Consider the following 22,009-nt stretch of genomic DNA (forward strand, 5'->3'; position numbering starts at 1 on the left):
AAATGTTTTTTACAATAATTATTTTAAAATAATTTTGAAAAAATATTTTACAGGATTGAAGAATTAAGGCTGGAGAACTTAATTTACACTAATACATTTTATTCAGTCATACTTTTGAAACAGCTGGAGATGCAGTGAATCTCAATGATTAATAGTTTAATTAATATTAACATGGTTAATATTTTGGAAGATTAATGGACCAAATAGGCCAATTTATCATTGTTCTTTCCAGCATTCAAATAACATTTGAGGATTTAAATGTGTTTAATTCATTTTTTGTGTCGGCAGAATTCAGATATCGGCTCTGCAACAACCTAACTTGTCGGTGAGAGATGGAAGAAAAGCTACAAGTTCAACAAAACTGTCAATTCTAAAGTAAAGTACTCTGGCTACTTTTAGTGACAATTATCATATACCAGAGAAGGCTAATTCTTAAGATCACGGATATTATTTACTAACAAAATAGAAACAAATACATTTCAAGACTGTCATATATAAAATTATATAAAAAAATTATATATAAAATTATAAAAGTAATCAAGAAGGTTAACCTCAACAGTTCTTTCAAGCAAGCAGAACAGAAGCACAAGTGAAATTATGTCAATAGTTAAGTCTGCACTGCTATAAGAGTTTGTTATAAATAATTTTAAATACATGGAACATATTCTGTAAGCCAAATTGTGATGGCACAAAAGATGGATTTTTAAAGGACACAAGAAGGTTCAATGCCGATTTAATTAAAGAATTAATTATGGTATTATAGTTTTATGACCGGCATGAACAGCATAGTAAATTTAACAGACTTTGCAAAAATAGCAAATTCTGATATAGCACTTTCATTTTAAAAATCACTTACACATTAAAGAGAAATGACTCCTCTTTTCTGTTTCTCCACTCCATCATTGTGGTAAGAAATGCCAGTAAGACCTCCTGGTCTACAGTGATTTCACTTCTTAAACAGCAGTGGAGGACAGCTAGGCATCCACGGCCACCTACAGCAGCACAATGTTTAAAAAAAATGATTTACGTAAAAGGACGAATCAATCTGAATTAGAGATCGAAGAAAAAGGATACCAAATAGGTTTTTATTCCAGTCTCATCTATTGTCTATGATGTCTACACTCATCTTAAGACTGCAAAGGTTTTGCCGCTTTGCTTTGTTCTGGTGATTGTATTGTAAAATTGCATTAGATTACCTCTTTTCTTTATAGCACTTCATACCGACCAGTTTTTAATAAAATCACCTCATTTGGAATTGTCCTGTTGGTTTTTAAAAACTTGGTTATTTGGCAACAACTTCTGTACCCGCATGGAGGGGGAAAAGAATAAGACAGGTAATGTGCCCCTCTAACACGCACACCTGCAGAACCATTTGTTATCTGACGTGCTATAAACTGGCACACACGTCTCCTGGCAGGCGCCTCACTCATCAATGCTACTGCAAGCCCACAGGCTCCTGGCAAACTGCAGTAATCACTGTTTCACTTATGCCCAGCAGTGCGTAGCCAATCTGCGCAGCTGCTTGGGGAAATCATGGTTACTGCCAGCCCATAACAGGGCCCCAGCTGTAACTTATGATATCTGGGTCATAGACCTCAACCTGCTCTTGAGACAAGCACCTTTACTGATTTAGCTGCTCAGGAGGCCTGAAAATTATGCATTTTTATACCATTAAGTGGTTTTCTTTCCAACTGCTTTCAAAAATGGTCGTGAAATCAATACGCTTAAAAACCTCAGTTATCACTATGAGCAAAGCACTCATTTTAAGCACTTGAAAGAAGTTAAAAGCAAAAGGTTTTGAAACTGAGTGTACAACACTACAAACGAGCTTGCATGAACAAAGAGCACACAAACGAAATAACCTAACCATCATAGTTCTTCTCCTTAAATATAAATACTATTACTGAAAGACTACTGAAAGGACAAGAATAATTTGAAGAAAAATATTTTAAACAATCTCTTTAAGGAATTAACTGTGTGGTTTGATAAACAGTGTCATTAACTTTCAATATGATACAGTTGTTATTGAATTACTGAATTAAAAAAAAACATTTAGCACTTACTTTGAATGCTGGAGAGACTAGTCTCTTGCCACCTCAGAAGCTCCGCAATGGAGAGAGCCACTAATGACTCCTGTTCATCTCTTGACAGGAACGAACAGAGGCCTTGAATGGTAGAGATGTTTTGTTCGGTCAGTGGGAAGAAGCTAAGAAAAAGCAGGAGCAGTTATTATCATCCCCGTTTTCTTCACCCAAAACAAACTAGAGCTAAACTTTCCAGAGGAAAAATTCTATGACTTTTTAAATTACTCGCTTGTATAAAATGTCTTGACGAGCCAGTTTAAATCATGCAGCACATTTCCTTTTCTTGCCTACTGTACATTTTTCACAATGTCATCACAGCAACAAATCTTTTTCTTGCAAGGAGCTTTTAAAAATATTTCCCAAAACCAATTACAAGGACTATGGAAAAGTTTTATAAAGTTTTAGAATAATGTATGTCTGCTGTCCTGCTTGAGTCTATGGTCTGACACATGTAAGCTCCCTATCAAAACCAAACGAATACAACCTTTACAAGATTCACAAACCAAGCAGTAATGGGTGTTTGTAAGCACAACTGTAACTTAAACAATGGCAATAAGACTTTGTAATATGTAACATTTAAACATATGTAACATTTTTAAAATGCCTGCAACATTTATCAATTGTATGGATTAATCACTTCACGTGAAGCCCTTACCTCTCTACTGTTCCATATAGGTTCTGAATATCATAATTCCTGGGGCCTCTTCTTTCAATGTATTTAGCCAGAGTCAGGGCCCACAACGAGCCTTCCTCCAAAGACCTAATTGAAGAAGAAATTCAACTGTCGGGTTGTTTTGGGAAGTGATTTTATCAGACCCCCGTTATTTTGAGAGAAACATTTACATTTATATGAAAAAAAAGAATAGATGAAGCAAGGGGCTGTAACAAACAAACAAATAAGAAGCACAGAAAACCCAAACAAAGTTACTGTCGATTAAAATAGCATTTAAAAGATTATGGTAAAAAGTCACCTAGAATACAGTGTTTCAAGGACGTCACACCATGCTCCACTCTCTCTACTAATTCTGTCTTGTGTTATGTTCATTTCTTGAAGTATTCCATGATATTCCGATACAACAGTAGGAGAATATTCCATTTCTTCGCACCACTGTAGGGCATAAAGGATTTCTGAGACTAATTAGAAAAACAGAAAGAAGAGTAATTTCATTAGACATCAAATATATCACTATCAAATGCATACACTTCAAAAAAGACTATGCAAAGTGAAAAACAGAAAAAAAAACAGGAAACATGTACCAAACTTCCCCTTTAAAATCCTTTGGGAAAATAATGTGAAATGAATTAGGCAAAATCAGTTCTTTCTCATCAATACCACATAAAGATGCTCTTAGATCCTCTCAGATATGCTTATTCCCCTTTCATAATAGGAAGACAAACCTCTTACACCTCAATGAGGAAGATGGGCCTCTTCTTGCTTGTAACTTTTCTTATGTGAACTTGATCTCAAAATGATCTGTATTACCTGTGCGCTTCACGTCCGGAAGATGAAGAGAGTCTTTCTCATGAAAGCTTTCCAAGCTTGAAGAAGTGAAGATGATTCGGCCCAGCAGAGCTGAGGCACAGAGGTGACTGGGAACCTTAAGAGAGGCACGAAACTTCCACACCTCCAAACACGGATATTCACAATTTACCCGCAGCCTCCCAGATAGCAGAGGATATTTCAACCACTGCAGAACCAAATTGACAACACGCAAGTTATAAAAAATGAAGTTTTCCAAGACAAGGCTCTTCATTAGTAATTTATGTAATGTAGGAAGGACATGATTCCAAAAATCATTCTCAACAAAGTATTTCTAACCTTACCAATACACCGTTTCAGGGTCTTTCAAACACATGCAATTACAGCCTCTCTTCAATCAGATGAAGAAAGAGTTGTAAAATAATATGAAAACCTTTATTTGCACGAAAAGGAAAAAAGTCTCAGAGTACTTACAAAGAGCTCTTAGCTGTAGCACCATTTTTTCTGGTTCTTACAACAGTTGTCAGGGTTAATTACACAAACTGTTAACATTTAGTGTATAAAACCCCCCATGACTCTGTATACGTGAGGTCTTGCTTCATAAAAGACTACAAATCAGACTTTCACATGAGAAGAATGAGTCACTGGATACTTCATAACTCATAATATAAAACGTTTAGAAAAATCCCCGCACTTATTATTAAAGCTAAAATGGGATTACAGCACTACAGAAATCCACAACGTCTGATAACGTGCAATTTTCTCACAACCTGTGGAGGCAGTGCCAGTCTCATCATCTTCCATTCCAAATCAGTGGGTGTTAAACAAGAAAGGAATTTTTCCAAAATCTTATGACTGGATTTATTGGCCTTTATGAGGGTTTCTGCCAAACTCTGCACAGCAGAAACAAGTACTTGTAGGCTGAAAAAAAAAATTCAAATCATATTTCCAGTCAGTAAACAGTCCTTAAGCATCCCCACAATGTCATTTCACAGTCCAAGCCTATCATTTCCATCTCATTTAGATGTTGTGCTTAACACATGGCTTTCAGTGTCACAAAATGCATGCATTAGCACTGCATACTAAGCAGCCAGTAACCACAGATTGGGGGTACTTGAGATATCAGGGTAACTTTAAACATTATGGCAAGGATATCAATAAGATAAAAAAGCAATTGCACTCTGCATAATGCTTTCATTATCTCATGCTATCATTACAATAGAAGGCAGGCATCTTATTTGTCTATCCTAACACCCAAGTGTCCTCAGTTTATCGGACATCGTCACAAAACTGAAGCGCCCAAATTTTGTTTCTAAGAAACAAAAATAACAGGGACGAAATGAAGTCTCGTCTCTGATTCTGTTTACGGCTACACAAATAAAGTTAAGAAAGAGCTGCACAAGTACAGTTTATAAATATAATATAAATATAGACCATCTTAAAACTCTTTAGGGAAGACTAAAAAGTTTGCATTATTTTCAGAGGCCTCATAACTCAAAATGCACTGCTAACGCCAACCTATTTTTCTTCCTTTACAGTTACACTGAATCCCATTTTATTATGACGTCCATCTGTTTTCAAAACCCACTTTGTCTAACAGTGTCATGATGAGCTGGAGCCTAGCAGACACTAGGCACAAGGCAGGATAAACAAGGCGTCTGAGTCCTATTCAGCAATGCAAGCCCTAGGCAGTGATCAGAATACATTTACTGCATTAACAAAAATGTTTGTGATATTTTGCAATTCACATAAAATATTTGTAATTCATAATATTAATATGTATTTGTATGCAGATTCACACATTAATCTACAAATGTAGCAGAATTTTGTTGCAAATTAAATAGGGCTAAATGGCCTATCTTGCAAATTGTATTGCAGTATTATTTTATTTGCAACAAAGCTGATCCAGATTGCTTGAGCAACATGTCTCGGCAGTTAAAAGAGTCTTCTGACTTTCCATGTGCCGTTAAGTGATTCAAGCATAATGTTCACCAAGAAACAAACAAAAAAAAAATTACCTTTTCACACCAAAAGATGAATTCAGAATTTGTTTCTTGACCCAAAGTGCAGCACTGTGCAGGAAGGTCCCTTCATTAAAATCTGTGTCCAAACAGCTCACCAACGAGTGCACTCCAGTGAAACAAGTGTGGCTAAGCTTCTGAAGGAGCGAATCTGTCAAACAAGCCAGCAGGTCACTAATGCTCACAAAGAAGACATTATCTGTTCCACGAGTTGTCAGTATGGAAAGAAGAACTGCATTAGATGAGCACAGTGTTTATTGCAGGACTAGACAACAATGGTTCAGCAGGCCTGGAGTCATGCATGTTTTACAGAAACACGTAGCACCTGGCTCAAATAAGTCGTTACGAACGGAGGTAGAATAAGAACAAAAGGCAACAGTAGCCTACAAACATTGGTGTTTATATCTGATGCATCCTTTCAAGATAGATGCTGACCTGTGCAATGCCTAGGAGCAATAATTCTCAGACGTATATAGATCAGCTCATTGTTTCATTAGATGGCAAACTAAAGAGAAGTTAACTCCCAGACAAGAGCGACTATGTTTAATACAAACAAGAGCATGGCAAAACGAGCTCAATCCAAAATTCAATAAAAATTAACACGAGGAAAAAGTCTACCTGCAAAAGCAGCTAAAATGCGATGTGAAGGAAGCATCTCTCCTTTCACATACCACCAAAACTGTAACAGGCACTGAAAACGCGAGTTGGGCGACGTTATAGAGAGGCTAATACAAGCAGAGGTAACTGCACTGTGGCATCAAGCTATTCAAAAGAGAAACGGACCAAAATTCAGAAATAAAGTGCGACAGCTGTGTATTCATGAAAAAAAGACTGTCAATGTTATTACCTGACAGGTGAGTAATTTCCTGTCCTTGTGCACACAGCTGAAATAAAGTGAGCAGAAGCTCCTCGGCCGACGACAGCAGCAGGCAGTCCTTCACAGAGCCAAAGAAGTTAGAGGCCACATCACAGATGAAGGACACCAGAGGCTCAATGTTACCAGCATCAGACAGATTTTTAGCTTTTGTCAGAGTGCTGTGGAGCTTATCGATGATTTTTTCCACATAGGCTTCGCCAACAAGAGATTCTGTCAAAAAAAACAAAACAACAGAAACAAACACTTGTGAAGACGTATGTTCTGAAAAAAGTTAAACAAAACAATTCATAAATCACACTTTAAGAGCAGTCACTAAATGTTGATGTTGTCTAATCACTAAAATAAGCATAAATGTATCTGACACCAATTTCAGAACCTTAACAGAAATGTATATAAGCAATAAAACTTTACTATTCATAAGCCTGGTATTGAGTACTAAAGCCAGGAGAATGAAACACAGGATGGACTCCTTCAATATGGGCCACTGTGATGACTTCTCAGGAAGTTGTTGCAGTAAAACGTACTGCATCAATCACATTTAATTTTTCTTTTGTCTGTTTTTTTGAGATATTTACTTACCATTTTGAACGTGCTGTGATAGCGCCATGCTAATTAGAGCCCAGCTGTCTGAATGGCTAGGCTTCATAGCGGAGATCTCTTTCAGCCCTGTGTCACACAGGGCCTCTGCCAGCACCACCAGTTTCTCGCCCAGCACACCTCCTTTAAGCCAGCCTGAAGTGGCTTCAAACGTTGCTGAATCTGCGCAGGCCTTAAACACAAAGCATCGGCTTTTAAGAAGGCAGCTCTCCTCAGTTGCACTCAAAACCCCACAGACATTTAATTCCGCAAAACAAAACACTTGATTTTAAAAATCCAATGCTCTAGAAACAACAAGATAAATGACAAGAAAAATGTATTTAATTTATTTATACTTAAATAAAAAAAACATTCTGAGGTCCATCATTGGAGTTTGACCAATACAAGAAATAGAAGCAACGTTATTCAATATTCTAAAAGCCTTCTTTCTTCAAAATCTTTCAAAAAAATGAAAAGAGTATAATGAAATTAAATGAAAATGAAAAGAGTACCTTTTGTATGATCTGAAGTAGGATTCCCCATTTAAGATCCATCTAAAAAATGTTAGCATAGGAAAAAGATTAGAATTTCATAAAAAACAGCCATACTTTTTTCCCCAATATTGGTAATCCTCATGAGAAATGTTTAATAAAGTTGTGATCAATAATTTTGACTTTCTTTCAGCTCAGTAAACTCCATTTGAACTGCTGAGATACCTTTTATCATGGCAAGGATATCAATAATGAAAGACAAACCAAGTTACTTAATTACGTTTATGAATGTAATTAACATACAGTTAAAGAAGTAAAGGTTTATGACCTGTCAGTTAAGTAGCATAACAACAGAGTTTGAATCAAAGATTATGTCAAAATGATGTGTGCTCAAAAAGCTACACAAATAATCTCCTTGCTTTACTCAAACCAAAAATCCCTTTATTATATTTTTACGTCTTGTAAATGATGGTATTTGCCCATAAAATATTACCTCTTATATCTGGTGTAAGCAAGGTTTTGCACGACAACAGATTTTAGATAATCTCTGCAGGTAAAAAAAAATACCTTAGTAATATGATCCAAAAGGAGCCTTTTTTCCTCCTTGGTGCTGCAGCAGTGAAGAACACTAAACACCATATTGACTAGGAAATCAGTGTCTTTTCTATGGTCTTGTTTGAGCCACATGATTACTTTCTGCAAAAGAAACTGGACGGCTGGGTTCTGAGCTACTGCGCTCTGTAGCTCACCACAGTTCTCTGGCTCACCACCCTGCCCCAAGACCCTTCCTTCCATCCGATTGTGGGTGTCCAGGAGCACTTCAAAGAGCCTTCGGGAGGAGAAGGAACCGACGAGCAAGGAGAGGAACTTCAGGTGTTTTTCGGAGTTCTGCTCGTTCACGTACACCATGTTCAGTTCTGCCAGCTGGCACACAAGTTCTTCCAGATGCCCCGATTTCAGAGGCAACTGCTTGGAGCACAGCGGCACATGCTTGCCTTCCTCTTCCACTGGCTGATCTTTCACATCCCCCTCCTTCCCGTCGGAGCCTTCCAGACCGGAGAAGCAAATCCTCACCGCTTTCTTTTTGGACTGCTTCCTGGTCCCCCCTGGGTTCTGCATGGCCTGCAGTAAGGTCGAGATGCCGGAGAGCGCGCCTTCCTCTGCGTCAGTCCTGTCAACCTGCTGCACGCAGAGGCGCATAAGCCCCTCCCAGAAGTCTGTCAGGAGCCTCTGGAAACTGTCCCCCGAGACGCTATCACTTGCAGAATCTGCTCGTTTCTCCCAGGAAACCAGCATGTCTGTTACATGGTAGAAAAGAGGGCCGCCCTGCAGCCTAGGGTTCCTCAGGGCACAGTCCACCAAGGGCAGGAGCTGTGCAGGGGGAGGAAAGTTTGAGTTATACTTCTTTCTTATCTTGTAATTCTCCATTTTAGACCGTTGGGAAATCTGAAAATAGACTATACGGCAGGGCTTCAGTGAACCCCTTCTTTCAAATTTTCAACCACTTCATAAATCAAAAAATAAAAGCAAAAGTTTTGGAATACATTAGCCTAATATTCCATCTATCCATTTTCTAACCAAAGTGCGGTGAGATAGCATTACCCTAATACTATATTAGCAAATACTTCAATTGAGTATTTCAGTACAAATGAGTATATTTAACTGATATTTCAATTGAGCAACTGTGTACTGCATGTGATACCATACCTTGTCATAGCATAATACGTAAATTCAGAGAACTGACAGCAGGTATGGCAGTAACATACAGTTTAGCATTATTTCAATTTTTAATTGGGGGTCCTTCATGATATCATTCTATAAAAGTCTTCAAAACTCAAGCTCTGAAGAGTAAGTTCAATAGAAAGAGTGATTTTACCTGGTCTGCGATAAGCATCTGCTGGATTTTACGACTCTCCTCCTCCTCACTACAGTTCTGCAGAAGACTAAAACGAAGGCACTCCATTGTGGCGAAAACAATGGCAGCACTCTCAGAGGGACTGACCACAGCACGCTCGCTTGATAACCTAGAAGAAGGGAGCGAATAAACATCTACTGCAGGTCCTCGGCAACATCTGCATAAAATACGATCGATCAAAAGGTACCCACATTTTTAATGAACAACTCACATCTTTTTTTCTTTAAACTGGGGTAGATTTTTTGTCAACAGGCAAAATTACATGCTTGAAAGTTTACTGAATTCTTCCCTATTATTTGCAGTTAACTTGAATGAAGCCTAGACTGAACCAAAAGGCATCTGTTAATCAGAAAATACCTGGGTGGACAAACTAAGCCTGAAAGTTCGATGTTGGAAAGGTGTCACATTTCTATTTTATCCGACTTTTGGACTGCTTTACATGAATTTCTATGCAATATTTTCCAGTTTCTTCTACCATCAAAATACATAAACCTTCTCCTTCTATCCAAGCAGGTGATCATTAGTGATGTCCTTCCTGCTGAAATCTATGAACTGAGATCAGCTTGCCCCCTCAAGCATAAGATATGTTGGAATACAAATATGAAAGATTTCCAGTCTCCACCCCAAAAAGAAACAATATTCCTGTAATAAAGATGGAGTAGTAAAATTACATTTTACTATTTTCACAATTTGGATTAACTTCATGCTGTACGATCTTCTTTAACTGCAGAGAACTGGAGAGGAGTGGATTCTTACCCAAGGATAATGGAAGTGAAGAATGTGTTGTAAAATTCTAGTTTGGGGTCGATGACTTCACTGGGTAATTTACTAATGAAAGGCAAAAGGTTGGGATGTAAGACTGTGGCTAAGCCTTTGCCTCCTTCTTTGAGCAAAAGCCACAATTTTGGCAAAAAACCTTTCTTTGAGTTAACATAATTCCAGCAGTCCTGAAAAAAACAAAGCACTGTTAACACAGAAGAGCAACACTCAAAGCAAGCTTACAACTACAAGTATAGAACACTGACAAACATCAATGTATTTTAAAGGCATTTGCAAGCAGACAGCAGACAAAAACACCACTTAGACATCCTCCATAAAAGTCTGTTTTGTTCATTTCTCAAAATGAAAAATCCTTCAAAATAATACAGATTACTAAACAAAAGCAACTAATTATTAACTTTCTTAACTCTCATTATAGTTCATCTCAGACCAATGCAGTAAAATTTGGGTTCACATGTGACTAAAAGCCACACTTACGTGCTAAATATTGATTTAGGTGCAATCAGGTGAAGATCAAGCTTTAAAAACTTTCAAAAAGATTTTAACTACAGAGGAAGAAACTACTCTTTCAAAGATACCGGGCAATCTATTTTTAAGATGGGAAAATATGTAATGTAATGTTTGTCATATCACTTGTCTATTGTCCCCACAATCTGCATTTTCCTGCTACAATAGTTCATTTTGCATTTTGTTTTGCATTGTGCTTGAGTGCCTTTCTGTTCAGGCTGTGGTATGAACAGCCATATTAAAATTCCCAAAAGAATTTTCTTAAAAGTACACAAAGAAGCTGTGAAGAAAGGAAGCTAGCATTCCAAGAAAGAGATGATGTTCATAGAAGAACAGTCTTCCAGATAATCAATATACCTGACATATCCTTCCAACTCACTCGGCTTTCACAAGTAGTTTTTTACTGAGACATTACACTACAGTGTATCACTTTGAGCAAACACAAACTATGAAAAGCCAAAGAGAAACAGAATAAATTATCTTCTGAATCAAAAATAAATAATTACTGACAGGCTGAAGGAACTGAACCTTTTTAATCTTTAACAGGGAAGACTATGAGGGACCTGATACAAATATCAAGAATTCAAAATCCTCAAAGGAATTAAAGTCAACTCAGCAGGTTTCTTACATATTAACAGTGAAACACAAACCACGGGGCATAAGTGTAAAAGGCACTGAAGTGCATTTAAAACCACCAACATGAGGCACTTCAACCAAGAGTGGTGCGGCAGTATGGAACAAACTTTCCAAGTCATGTTGCTGACGCGGACATCTTGGCTTACTCCATAAAACAGGTGGATGAGAACCTTGGGTCAATTAACAACAACAAACGAGTGAAATAGGCACCATGATTTCCCCGTGTTTATAACAGATCAGATGTTTTTACCGATACACCTGGGACAAATTACTTAAAACTATAGTCTTGAGAATTCCTGTGGCAGCAAATGAGCCGTTGTACTCACGGGAATGTTAGTAATGATGTGAAGAACTGCCTCCCACAGAGAAGGCACAACCACAGGGTCAGTGTCATCGATGCTCAGCAGCACTGCAGGGCAGGCCCGGCTACCTTCGTTCTGGATCAGCTCTGGGGTCCGTTCACACAGAGCGGTCACAGCTTCGAAGAAAGCCCCCCGGATCTGTAAGATCACGTGCTTAGTAAATTTTTAAAAGATAACACATTTCCTTTACACTATCTGCACCAATAAATATCTTAATTATTGCTTACACTTATATAGCAATTTTCTGGAAACTCCACTCAAAGTGCTTTACAGGTAATGGGGACTCCCCTCCACCACCACCAATGTGCAGCATCTACCTGGATGATGCGATGGCAGCCATAGTCTGCCAGAACGCTCACCACACATCAGCTATCGGTGGGGAGGAGAACAGAGTGATGAAGCCAATTCATAGATGGGGATTATAAGGTGGCAATGATTGGTAAAGGCCAATGGGAAATTTGGCCAGGACACCAGAGTAATACCCTTATTCTTTTCGAAAAACATCCTGGGATTTTTAATGACCACAGAGGGTCAGGACCACAGTTTTACGTTTCATCTGAAGGACGGTGCCTTTTCACAGTATAGTTTCCCCATCACTATACTGGAGCTTTTGGACCCACACAGACAACAGGGTGAGCACTCTCTATTGGCCCCTCTAACACCTCTTCCAGCAGCAACCTTAGCTTTCCCAGGAGGTCTCCTATCCAGGTACCCTGCTTAGCTTCAGTTGGTTGCCAGTTGTGAGTTGCAGGGTGAAATAGCTGCTGGATATCTTATATTTTATCAAATATTTTCAGTAGTTCAGGGGCTGTATTTATTAGTTAAGAGTCTTACAGTCCAGACACCACTAGTACCTACAAAAACATACAACCAAATGAAACTCGGCAAAGGGATATGCATTTTTTCTCAAAAATAATTCTGGGTAAGAAAACTTTACTCCAGTAGCTTACCACAAATAAAAATGTTTATTTTGCATTGTTTTGGGCAATTGTTTAGGACAGCAATATTAATAGTAGCTTTAAATAACATTCACAGCATCAATACAGTTTAGCACAATGATTACCTGTGAGGTTTTGTGTTTGCTGTATTTCCAGAACTTGCTTTGCGATATGAGCTGAGTCAGCCTCTCTGTCAGACAGTCAATTTCTTGCTTGGGCAGTGTGACGAGAAGCTTCTTTACAGCTAAAAGGGAGCTGGTAACCAGGCGGGCATACTTAGCTTCTCTTTCTTCTTCTGGAACACTTCTGAGGAAAGACAGAAGACATAAGCAACACCTTTTACTTTCTGAGTTTAAGGAGATATGATTTATAGGCCTAAATTGGATGAAACAGTTAGAAAACAGAAAAATGGAGGAGATACGATTTATAGTAGGAAGCACGTTACCGTGAAAAAAGGCCTATGATTGTTCCAAACATTTAAATTGACAACTTACTGAGTATTCAGAAAATTTATATGGTTAAAACAGCTGCTTTTTACATTTTAATCCATTAAGTGCTTTATTGTGATCTTTGCAAACTTAATGCACCAGGCTGAATCTTGTCCTAAAATTACACACCAATACACAACCAATTATTGACAATATATTAAACATTCAACACCACATTGTTCCTTACACGGAATCTATGTCTCCTATCTCAGTTTTAAATGCTATTATTTACCAGGAAGAACAAAGCCAACTAAAATAAAAGAAAAGGTTTGATTAGTTTAGTCAGAATGGGAAAACGTACTGAGGATCACTGAGTGTATCCGGAGTTTCCTTCAGAAGGTTATCTTGAAGAATCTGGGAAGAGAATCACAGATTATTTTTTAACAGCCCCATAGAAATATATTTTAACTTCAGTTTATTCACAATCTTTCCAAAGTCAACAAAAAACTAACTTTTTTTTTTAAATCAATACCTTTGCATATGAAAACCACATGAATACAAAATTGTTCCAAGAGAATAGCTAAGCTGTGTCAAGAAAATTAAGACAGACGACCCTGAAAGGATTCCTATTGGAAGCTGTTTTTCATACTCACATTCAGGACTTCTTCCTTGCAGAAGGCTAGAGCCTCCGATTGCTTGCCTATTGGAAAAGCAGCTTGAAATGCGAGGTTTGCAGCTGATGCTGCAGGGGAGTAAGTATCACACTGTGCAATTAACCAGTGTCCCATGATGCTTTTCAAGTAAGGGGCCAGATTCCTCTTCACTTTCAGAATGAGCTGTTCAAAAGCCTGCTGTGTGGCTTCACGAACACGCCGGTCATGATCCTGTTTAAAAGGACACAAACTCAGAAATCCAGGCTATTCTACAAAACCGGGGGAATATTGTAAAAAAAAACTGCATATTGTTGCCATCCAGAGCGTAATGTCACAAACCTAAATTAAACAAATACATTTATCCAGCAGCACTGTATACTTGTATGGAAAATAACGGTAAGAGATTACATTTTTGGCATGGTAATCTATTAATATTATATTAACATAATTCTGATCTATGAATATTTCTAAAATTTTGAAAAAAAAATTTAAGGTAATTTTGTGCATAACTTTCCACAATGCCTGACAGGAAAATTAGAGACAACTGGAAGAGCTGTGTCTCTCTAACTTAAATCCCTGCAGGTTGAAGACTGCATGGGCCCAGTAAATCACAAGAAACCACTGCCTGCACATTTCAGACCAAACCCAGCAGCACTCTTACAAACATACATTACTGCTTGGACACTCCAGATCACTCCAGCTGGCTAGTAACAGGTCCACGGATCAAACCCATGATCACAGAACCACCTTATTCACTTACTCATTCAGGAAGCTCCAAATGAGTTGGTACCACAAATTGCTTTATTTGACCTTTCCTCTAGATATAAACAATTATTATAGTAAAAGCGACAGATGGCAAGGATTACTTACTTACTTTTGCTAGAATTAAGACTGTCTTTGTGTTTTTTTTTTCCCTCTGACATGGAAATACCTATTTACAAAGGTATTTACCCATTATTTATGCTTGAAAATCTTCTTACGTTCAGGCCTAGCATAATCATTGTCAGTTACTTATTTCTTCACGTTTGACCTTCTATATAATTGAAGCCTTGTTTTCACGGTAGTCTATGAGAATTCGAACCTATTTATCTAGATTAAGTGAAAAACTATATTGCTAAAGTGATTGAGCTATTTGGAAGCTCAAAAGTGTAGAGTACAGAAAACAGGGCACCATAGCCTAAAGACAGCTTTCTATTGAACCAAGTCTATAACAATATCAAAGCTAAGTTTATAAAAATGTACATTTTTATACAAGTATCTAGAAAGGAAATAAAAGTTTCCAGATACGTTTCAGGACACAGAGACTTAAAACTTTGACTTTAATTAAGGTACTATAAGCTCTCAAAGTCTTACCACTGATATCTTGCAGTATATCCTGGGCCAGTAAGGCAGAACACCTTTCACAATCTCCGAATCTCTCTCTTTGCACATTGCCCCAAACTCTTGCACTGCCTTAAAAATAAAGCATTTTCACATAAGATTAAGAATGGTTAAGCAAAGGAAGGACATTTTCTAGAAAGAAGCCCTAGGTGTCAGCTTCATTTACAAAACAGTTGGCTTGTTATTTTTATTTGGGAGTTTCAATTAAATATAATTCAAAACTCAATCAGTGAGTATCTGGTTGTTAGGAACATATGAAAGATACATATGAAAGTTACTAAAGCAAATGTAGAAAATAAGACTGTCAGTCTCTGCAAAACTGAAGACATAGCACTGCTAGTGTTCACTTCTGTTCAGCTGTACAAACATGGTCTTTTTTCTATCCTTTTAGCGTTGCTGTAATTTTAGAAAATTGTGTTAACAGTGACATAAACAGTAATCAGATTTTTTTCAGACCCTTATAACGATCTATTCTAGACAAACGAAATAAATTTGACATTTACCTTTAATTTTGTAACGGTGTCCCTTTTTGAGAGTTTACGCAAAACCATGCGGAAATCAGCATCCACAAGACTATCAATTTCCTCCACGCCGTGCACCGCAGGGACGTAGCCCAGGTCAGCTGATGACGTGCTGAACCCCACAAACCCAGGCACTGACCCCCTCTCTCGCGCCAGCAGCTCTGCGGCCCTGCCACTGCTAGATGGCTATAACAATATGAAATGGGACAAAAAAAGCATCATTAGGACTCAGGGATGCAAAGGGATGCAAAGGGATACCATGAACCAACAGTCAAATGCTGAAGATCCTCCCATTCAAAATAAAAAAAAAACATTAGGAAGAGCCCAAATTTTAACAGCAATAAACCTTTTAATGTCATATGCATTTCCGCCTCTTTTTCTACTTGATCTCAGGGCTAACTGGGAAAAACGTTCAAATATGTATTTTACAAAAGTACAAAAATGTACTCTTGAGTTCTCACTGAACTTTGTGAGAAAAAAAAAATCCAAGACGGGCTTATAAAGTTCATCAGCTTCTCCGGTCTTGATCACAGTGCCATTTATAATGAATTCTTCCTTAGTTAATCCCTTAAATTTCCAAGCAATCTTAATTGAAGTAGAACATGCAACGATGCTTATAAAAGTACAATAACATTCATTAATAGTGGTTGGTCCTTTTTTTCTTTTCTGATTAACTCCAAAGTGACACACAGCTGGTGATAAGCTAGTCTTATTTTTTTATACAGTGGCATCATTTAAGAAGTACAAAGGTCACTAAAAGTTACATTTCTCAAAACGACATGAACTACATCTGTATCTCTATTAACAAATGTATCAAACACTAACCATAAACTACAAAGAAACTGTATAAACTATAAAGCTTTTGATAACTTCATTGTTCTTGTATTCTTTTCGATTTTTTAACTCCTATGCAAGAAAGCGTCGACACTTGCTAGGAAAAAGGGCCGCAATATCAGTTATCACCAAATAGTAAATTGAATGCTTACCACAAGCGTTGTTATTTTAGTATTTTGATATAATCTACAATTGCAATATCTCGTTTCTTTCTCTTATGTATCGCTCCAACACTAAAATTCAGTCATGATCACGTAGGGAGAACATCAGAACTCAGACACAAGACTAAACACTTTGACAGATACCGACACGACACATCCTGGTAGAAATATTTTCTGAAATGACAGATTTATTTTAATTATTGGAAGTTATATACACGATCTTATAAGCTCCAGAAAGAAGTTATATAAGCAGATCTGTCACTGCCAGTGTCAACGCACATGGGCTGACTAATCTAAAAAATACAGGAATGGATTTGGACATTCAAGATCCTTGGGAAACGTACAAATCATAAGTAGTAATTAAAATGGAAATAACTTACCCGAACATTTCCTTTTGTTCGCTGTTTATTCTTCCCTCCCATGTTTTAAAGGTTTAAAGGTCTATGAACTTATTCACTGTACAATAGTGACGCTCTAGACAGAGACATGAAACTAGCTCTCCTCTGCCAGCAGTGCTTGTAACCAGGAAGGTCGGAACGGACACGGAAACACGTATACCACTTGTGGCAAGATGTGTACATGAAGGAAGCCATCTTTAGTACTGGCACACTGTGGTGACGTGTTTCCAATTCTGAAGTCTGGAATACCCAGGATAATATTAACTGTCACCTGCACTTGCTAAAACAGTCTTTTTAATCAAAATCCCCAAATGCTTATAGATAAATTATATTTAAGGCATGTCAGAAAGTTTTTGCACGTTCCTTTCACGTTATATAACAATCTTTTAGCCCGCATTAAGTATACCTTTACACAACGTGAATATGGTGACTATTAACATTTTTAACTATACCACATATTTTATGGCTATTTAATGGCTTGTGTGTAAAATATAAAGTTTAGAAAATAAAGGATAAGGCCAAGTAACATTAAAAATGCAGTCATATCACACATATCATCCCCACAAGTTTTATTTTTAAAATTGGCAATAACAATGCTATTTATGCCATAAAAACCACAGTAAGAGGAGCTGCGTAGTTCAAAGAATTTTTAATAAAATGTAAAATCCTGGAAATGAAATGGGGAAAAACAAAATTCTTAAATGTGAAATTTTATAACTTTTCTTTCAAAAACAATGCAATAATAGTATAATGGACAAGCTAGCTTCTCAGCATTATCACTATCCGACTTAATTTGCCTCATTCATAAATGAGTATTTTCTTGGTTTTCATTTTAACAGTTCAGTAGTGGTTGTATGCAATATAACAACAGGTCACCAGTCTCAACTGCAAAAGCTAGAGCACCTTCAAAAAGATGTGGAACAATTAATCAATAATAGCATTTCAAACTAAAATAACACTCTTCATATACAAAGTGTTTAACATTAACTACCTTCCTTCAATTCCAAAGTAAAGCTGAAAAACATCACCACAGCCCTTCTCACTCAAAAAATGATAGAGCTGCCCAAGGTCCATGTGATTTCCCCTGTTTCCATGTGCATCAAATATCGCTTCCTCAAACACAGTGAATCGACGATGCAAATCAAGCTCTACGTGAGTATCGACGCCATCCCTGTCCAGAGGAATGTCTTCCCTGTGGCGAATCATGATTCTTTGCCACGTCAAACGCCTAACCCTAGGAAATAAAGAACAGAAAAGAACCCTCTCAGCATTTATTACAAAATGTTAACCATTTTGTACAAGTCGATGGGTCTGATGAGCGTTGCTACCAAGTCATGAAACCACTTCAGTCTAGAAGGGGTTTCCAAATTCTCTGTAATTTCACTGACCTGAAAGCAAAAATACATGTAAAATGCACACATTTCCAGAATATTTGCTGCTAAAACAAATATATTTAGAAATAAATAACGTTAATGATTCAAGACGGCAAGGATCATTCCCACTTTCTTCTGCATTATCTATGAAGAGACATAATTCTGGTGTGGTAGAAGTAACAGCTAACTGTCCAAAATCACTGGTCATGTAAGACTTCTGAGCAGCTTAACTAGTGAAGGCTAGTCCAGTGCAGCTCCTCCCCTCTCGATTCTGGGCTATGTTATTTCCAAGTGGAATTCTGTCAAATGGGTTTGTATTTGCCAAGGTGTTCTTGGTTGGTCTTGTTAAATCTCTACTAAGCAAGGCTGGGTCTGGTCAGTACTGGGACGGGAGAGCTCAAAGGAAATTACTACAGTAAGTGAATTTTGTGGGCAAGCAGAATTTTTAAACCAGAATCCAATTGGTGATTGGGTGCCATTGTGCAGTAGGCGGTGCTGTATTTCAGACGAGACATTAAACTGAAGTCCCATCTACTTTGTCCCAGAAAACATTCAAAAGAGTAGGGGAACTAACCAATGTCCTGGTTAAATTCCACCCTAATGTTCCTCCTAAAGTTTCCCTTTGTGTTAAGTAATTTGTGTTCTCTGTCTTTATCTAATCTGAGTGCTGAGCAGGGTAGCTGGCACATAATGGCTGTTGTACCTCAGTCATGGATTAAATCACCCCTGCATTACGTAACATTTTTATGATCTTTTAGGATTTCCTTATTAATGTCTGCTGCCTGTCATGTTATCAGTAAGAGCCGCATCAGGCCACCACTTTTTGCTTCTGCTCCTTTAGGTGCCAAGGGGCTCAGGGTGACACAGAAAAGCAGATAATCAACATGGCTGTCATCTCTCCTACACTTCTATAAAGGTTTTATGTCAAGGTGATGGACTATCTGAGATTTCAATTTTGTTGGAATATTGAAAATAAGAAAAATACCCCAAATGTAAAAAACTGCAACAAGAACTCACTGATTTGTTTATTTTATGGAATTCACGCTGCTTTCAAGTCCTCCTCTCCTTGCATGCATATTCAAAACAATGTTCACAAGCAACAAACCAAGTACGCATCAATATTGATTACATTATACATTACAATATTGATTTGGACAAGGCTTAAGATCTTTAGTGAATGGCTCTTTAAAAATAAATTAAAAAGATTAACTATACCTTGCCCAAAACTCCTCACAAGCAGACCGGGGTCCTTCAACACACACGACACCAGGCTTCCCAGGCATGCTGAACCCAGTTAATCCCAGCTCTTTGGACCAGTCCAGAATATTCTTCCTCTTCTGCTTGTTGTAAATGTGATGGCTGTAAATCCAGAGCCTCGAAAACATATTTTCTGCCACCGAAGAATCCACCTGCTTCTTCAGAGCTGAAGTTGGGTTTTTATTAATATAGAGATGAGCATTGTCCTTAACCCATTCAATCGCAGCCAACACACAGACGTCCCCACAGCAGGTATCATTCAAGTATGCATTTAGATCTGTATGTAACTGAGTCTGTTGTGTCCTATTGAGTTCTGAAGACCTAAAAAGAAAGCACAATGTTGGAAGGGTAAGGGTGAATGGTTATAATATTACTCTGCATATTATAATATATAATACAGTACATATATATATACACACACTCTGTATATTATAATATTACTACTCTGTACCTTTCATTTTTGTACTTGTTTCTTATTATGTATGCATTACCATGATTTAGTTTTTATCCTTTACTCAACACCCCTTTCTTCAATACATACCTGACCGTGATTTCTGGTAGAACTGTGGGATAGGTTACAAGATAGGAGCAGGAGATTGAGAAAGTCACCTGCAACAAGAAACAGCCCATGGAATATTTTCCGTGCCATTACAGCAAAACCATCTACCAACATGGTAGAGGCAAGAGTTTCTATTAACAACAAAACTTCAGAAAGATAAAGGGTGGATGTGTAGAAAGAATTAAAGGCTGCCTCAGCATGCATAGGCTGAAAAGGAACAAGTAAAGGTTTATTCCATACTGTAGAGAGAAGAAAAGAAACAGAATGTTTCGGCTGTGGAACCTTCTTCAGATGCAGAAACTTTGTGTTTCTTATATTCTCTTTTCAGAGTGGATGTGTAAACTAGGATCCTGAAGAGCTACAGTCCAGCAGGTCTCATAGGTCACCATTAAATAATCACATTTGAAAAAACTTCTAAAGTGCATAATTTTGATCAACTCAATAAACTAACTGATTCAGGAATTTACAACTGTGGTTCTTGTGAGTTATGAGGTGTTAGCATTTTCATTTCCCAAAATTTCTCAACCACTTAGTCAGTTAGAATTTCTCAAACTTTATTGGTATATCATAATAAAATTGTTTGAAGTGCTCAAAACATGACTGGACGCTGACCCAATATAACCTGCTGGGTTGTGTCTCTCCAGGACCAGGGCTACCCAACAGTAATGCATGTTAGTGCCATCCTCTTTAATTCCCATGAAAGTCTGTACCCTGCTCCTTGCCTTTAGGATATTTTCTGCCATGAAAATGAAGCTAGATGCAGATTTAACAGTTATGTACCTAGAATATTAACCATGGCTAACAACATTTATTTCAGTCAGCAAATATTTTCTCAAAATGGATCAGTGACAACTGTACGATCAAGGGCTACTTGCAAATTGTGCTTTAACCGCTGTACACTAACAGGTTTAAGGTGAAAACAAGCTGGTGTCTACTTGTTCCTTATTGGTACAATTATGCAAGCGGAAAGAAGACAATGTCTCATGTTGCAGTGACCAATATTTACCAGGTTCTCACTGTAAATGTCCAGTTTTTGCTGTATGGTAAACTGAGGCCTGGAAGTGGGAATGGCATTTGTTCTACCTTCAACATAGTCTCTGAGCTCTGCTAAAGCCAGCTGGTCATCAATGACCAACTCTTCCTGACTAGGAAACATGCTCAACAGCAGCTCAATTTCAGAAAGCTGTTTGCCTGCTTCTTCTATTCCAGCCATGTCTAAATTATCTGCAATAAGAGAAAAACAGACACCGACTTGATTTTAATACATGAAACAGGAGAATTAGCAAATCTGAGGTTTCAGGGGAATGGTATTATTAGTATTAGTCATAATACTATTATATTATACTACAAATGCTAATTTAAAGACGCTAAAGAAATACAGTTTTGAAGATTCGATAACTATGCAGATACAAAATCATTTTTAACATATGTTTCAAGTTTAAAACATTACGAAATGTGAAATACTAAGATAATTATACCCAATAAAACGTAACAGTGCCTGTGACAAAATTATACATACTATCATTGAGAACTTTACTGCGGTATTAATGCTGTTTTTATCTTCTTATACCTTTTCAGTTAACACAGTTATTATATAATTAAAGGCATGGTTCTATGCTTTATGCAGAAGTCATAAAACATATCAAAGTTGAACTTGATTTTCAAAATTGTGAATTACCTCAGCGGAAATGTATTTTTAGAGCCACTGTAACTAACATTTCCCAGACACAATCAAAACAAGTCCACGTTTTGACGTTGAACTGATTCCGGGATCATAG

General features: G+C 37.5%; 2 protein-coding genes across 3 annotated transcripts in view; both read right to left on the minus strand.

Annotated features, from left to right (window-relative positions):
- ltn1 (listerin E3 ubiquitin protein ligase 1) overlaps nt 1–17,165 on the minus strand; it is a 31,967-nt gene extending 14,802 nt beyond the window's left edge. For both annotated transcript variants that reach the window (XM_006628199.3, XM_015342000.2), the window contains exons 1-20: nt 17,025–17,165; nt 15,632–15,835; nt 15,102–15,200; nt 13,749–13,979; nt 13,457–13,509; nt 12,793–12,973; nt 11,694–11,867; nt 10,201–10,391; nt 9,406–9,553; nt 8,097–8,900; nt 7,551–7,592; nt 7,042–7,231; nt 6,433–6,672; nt 5,583–5,736; nt 4,335–4,485; nt 3,568–3,772; nt 3,056–3,218; nt 2,740–2,844; nt 2,064–2,206; nt 857–992 (exon numbers count right to left, since the gene is read on the minus strand). In XM_006628199.3, the coding sequence (XP_006628262.2) occupies nt 857–992; nt 2,064–2,206; nt 2,740–2,844; nt 3,056–3,218; nt 3,568–3,772; nt 4,335–4,485; nt 5,583–5,736; nt 6,433–6,672; nt 7,042–7,231; nt 7,551–7,592; nt 8,097–8,900; nt 9,406–9,553; nt 10,201–10,391; nt 11,694–11,867; nt 12,793–12,973; nt 13,457–13,509; nt 13,749–13,979; nt 15,102–15,200; nt 15,632–15,835; nt 17,025–17,066 (3,656 nt within the window). In that variant the 5' untranslated portion in view covers nt 17,067–17,165. The remainder of the gene's footprint in view (nt 1–856; nt 993–2,063; nt 2,207–2,739; nt 2,845–3,055; nt 3,219–3,567; nt 3,773–4,334; nt 4,486–5,582; nt 5,737–6,432; nt 6,673–7,041; nt 7,232–7,550; nt 7,593–8,096; nt 8,901–9,405; nt 9,554–10,200; nt 10,392–11,693; nt 11,868–12,792; nt 12,974–13,456; nt 13,510–13,748; nt 13,980–15,101; nt 15,201–15,631; nt 15,836–17,024) is intronic.
- Nucleotides 17,166–17,672: 507 nt separating this feature from the next.
- rwdd2b (RWD domain containing 2B) lies at nt 17,673–21,998 on the minus strand. Its single transcript, XM_006628200.3, has 5 exons — nt 21,910–21,998; nt 21,238–21,455; nt 20,214–20,281; nt 19,631–19,993; nt 17,673–18,276 (listed from the first exon to the last, which is right to left on the minus strand). Exons 2-5 carry the CDS (start codon nt 21,442–21,444, stop codon nt 18,030–18,032), a joined length of 885 nt encoding a protein of 294 aa, XP_006628263.1. The 5' UTR covers nt 21,445–21,455; nt 21,910–21,998; the 3' UTR covers nt 17,673–18,029.
- Nucleotides 21,999–22,009: the final 11 nt, after the last annotated feature.

The sequence above is a fragment of the Lepisosteus oculatus genome, chromosome 5, assembly GCF_040954835.1.
Source record: "Lepisosteus oculatus isolate fLepOcu1 chromosome 5, fLepOcu1.hap2, whole genome shotgun sequence".
NCBI lineage: Eukaryota > Metazoa > Chordata > Actinopteri > Semionotiformes > Lepisosteidae > Lepisosteus > Lepisosteus oculatus.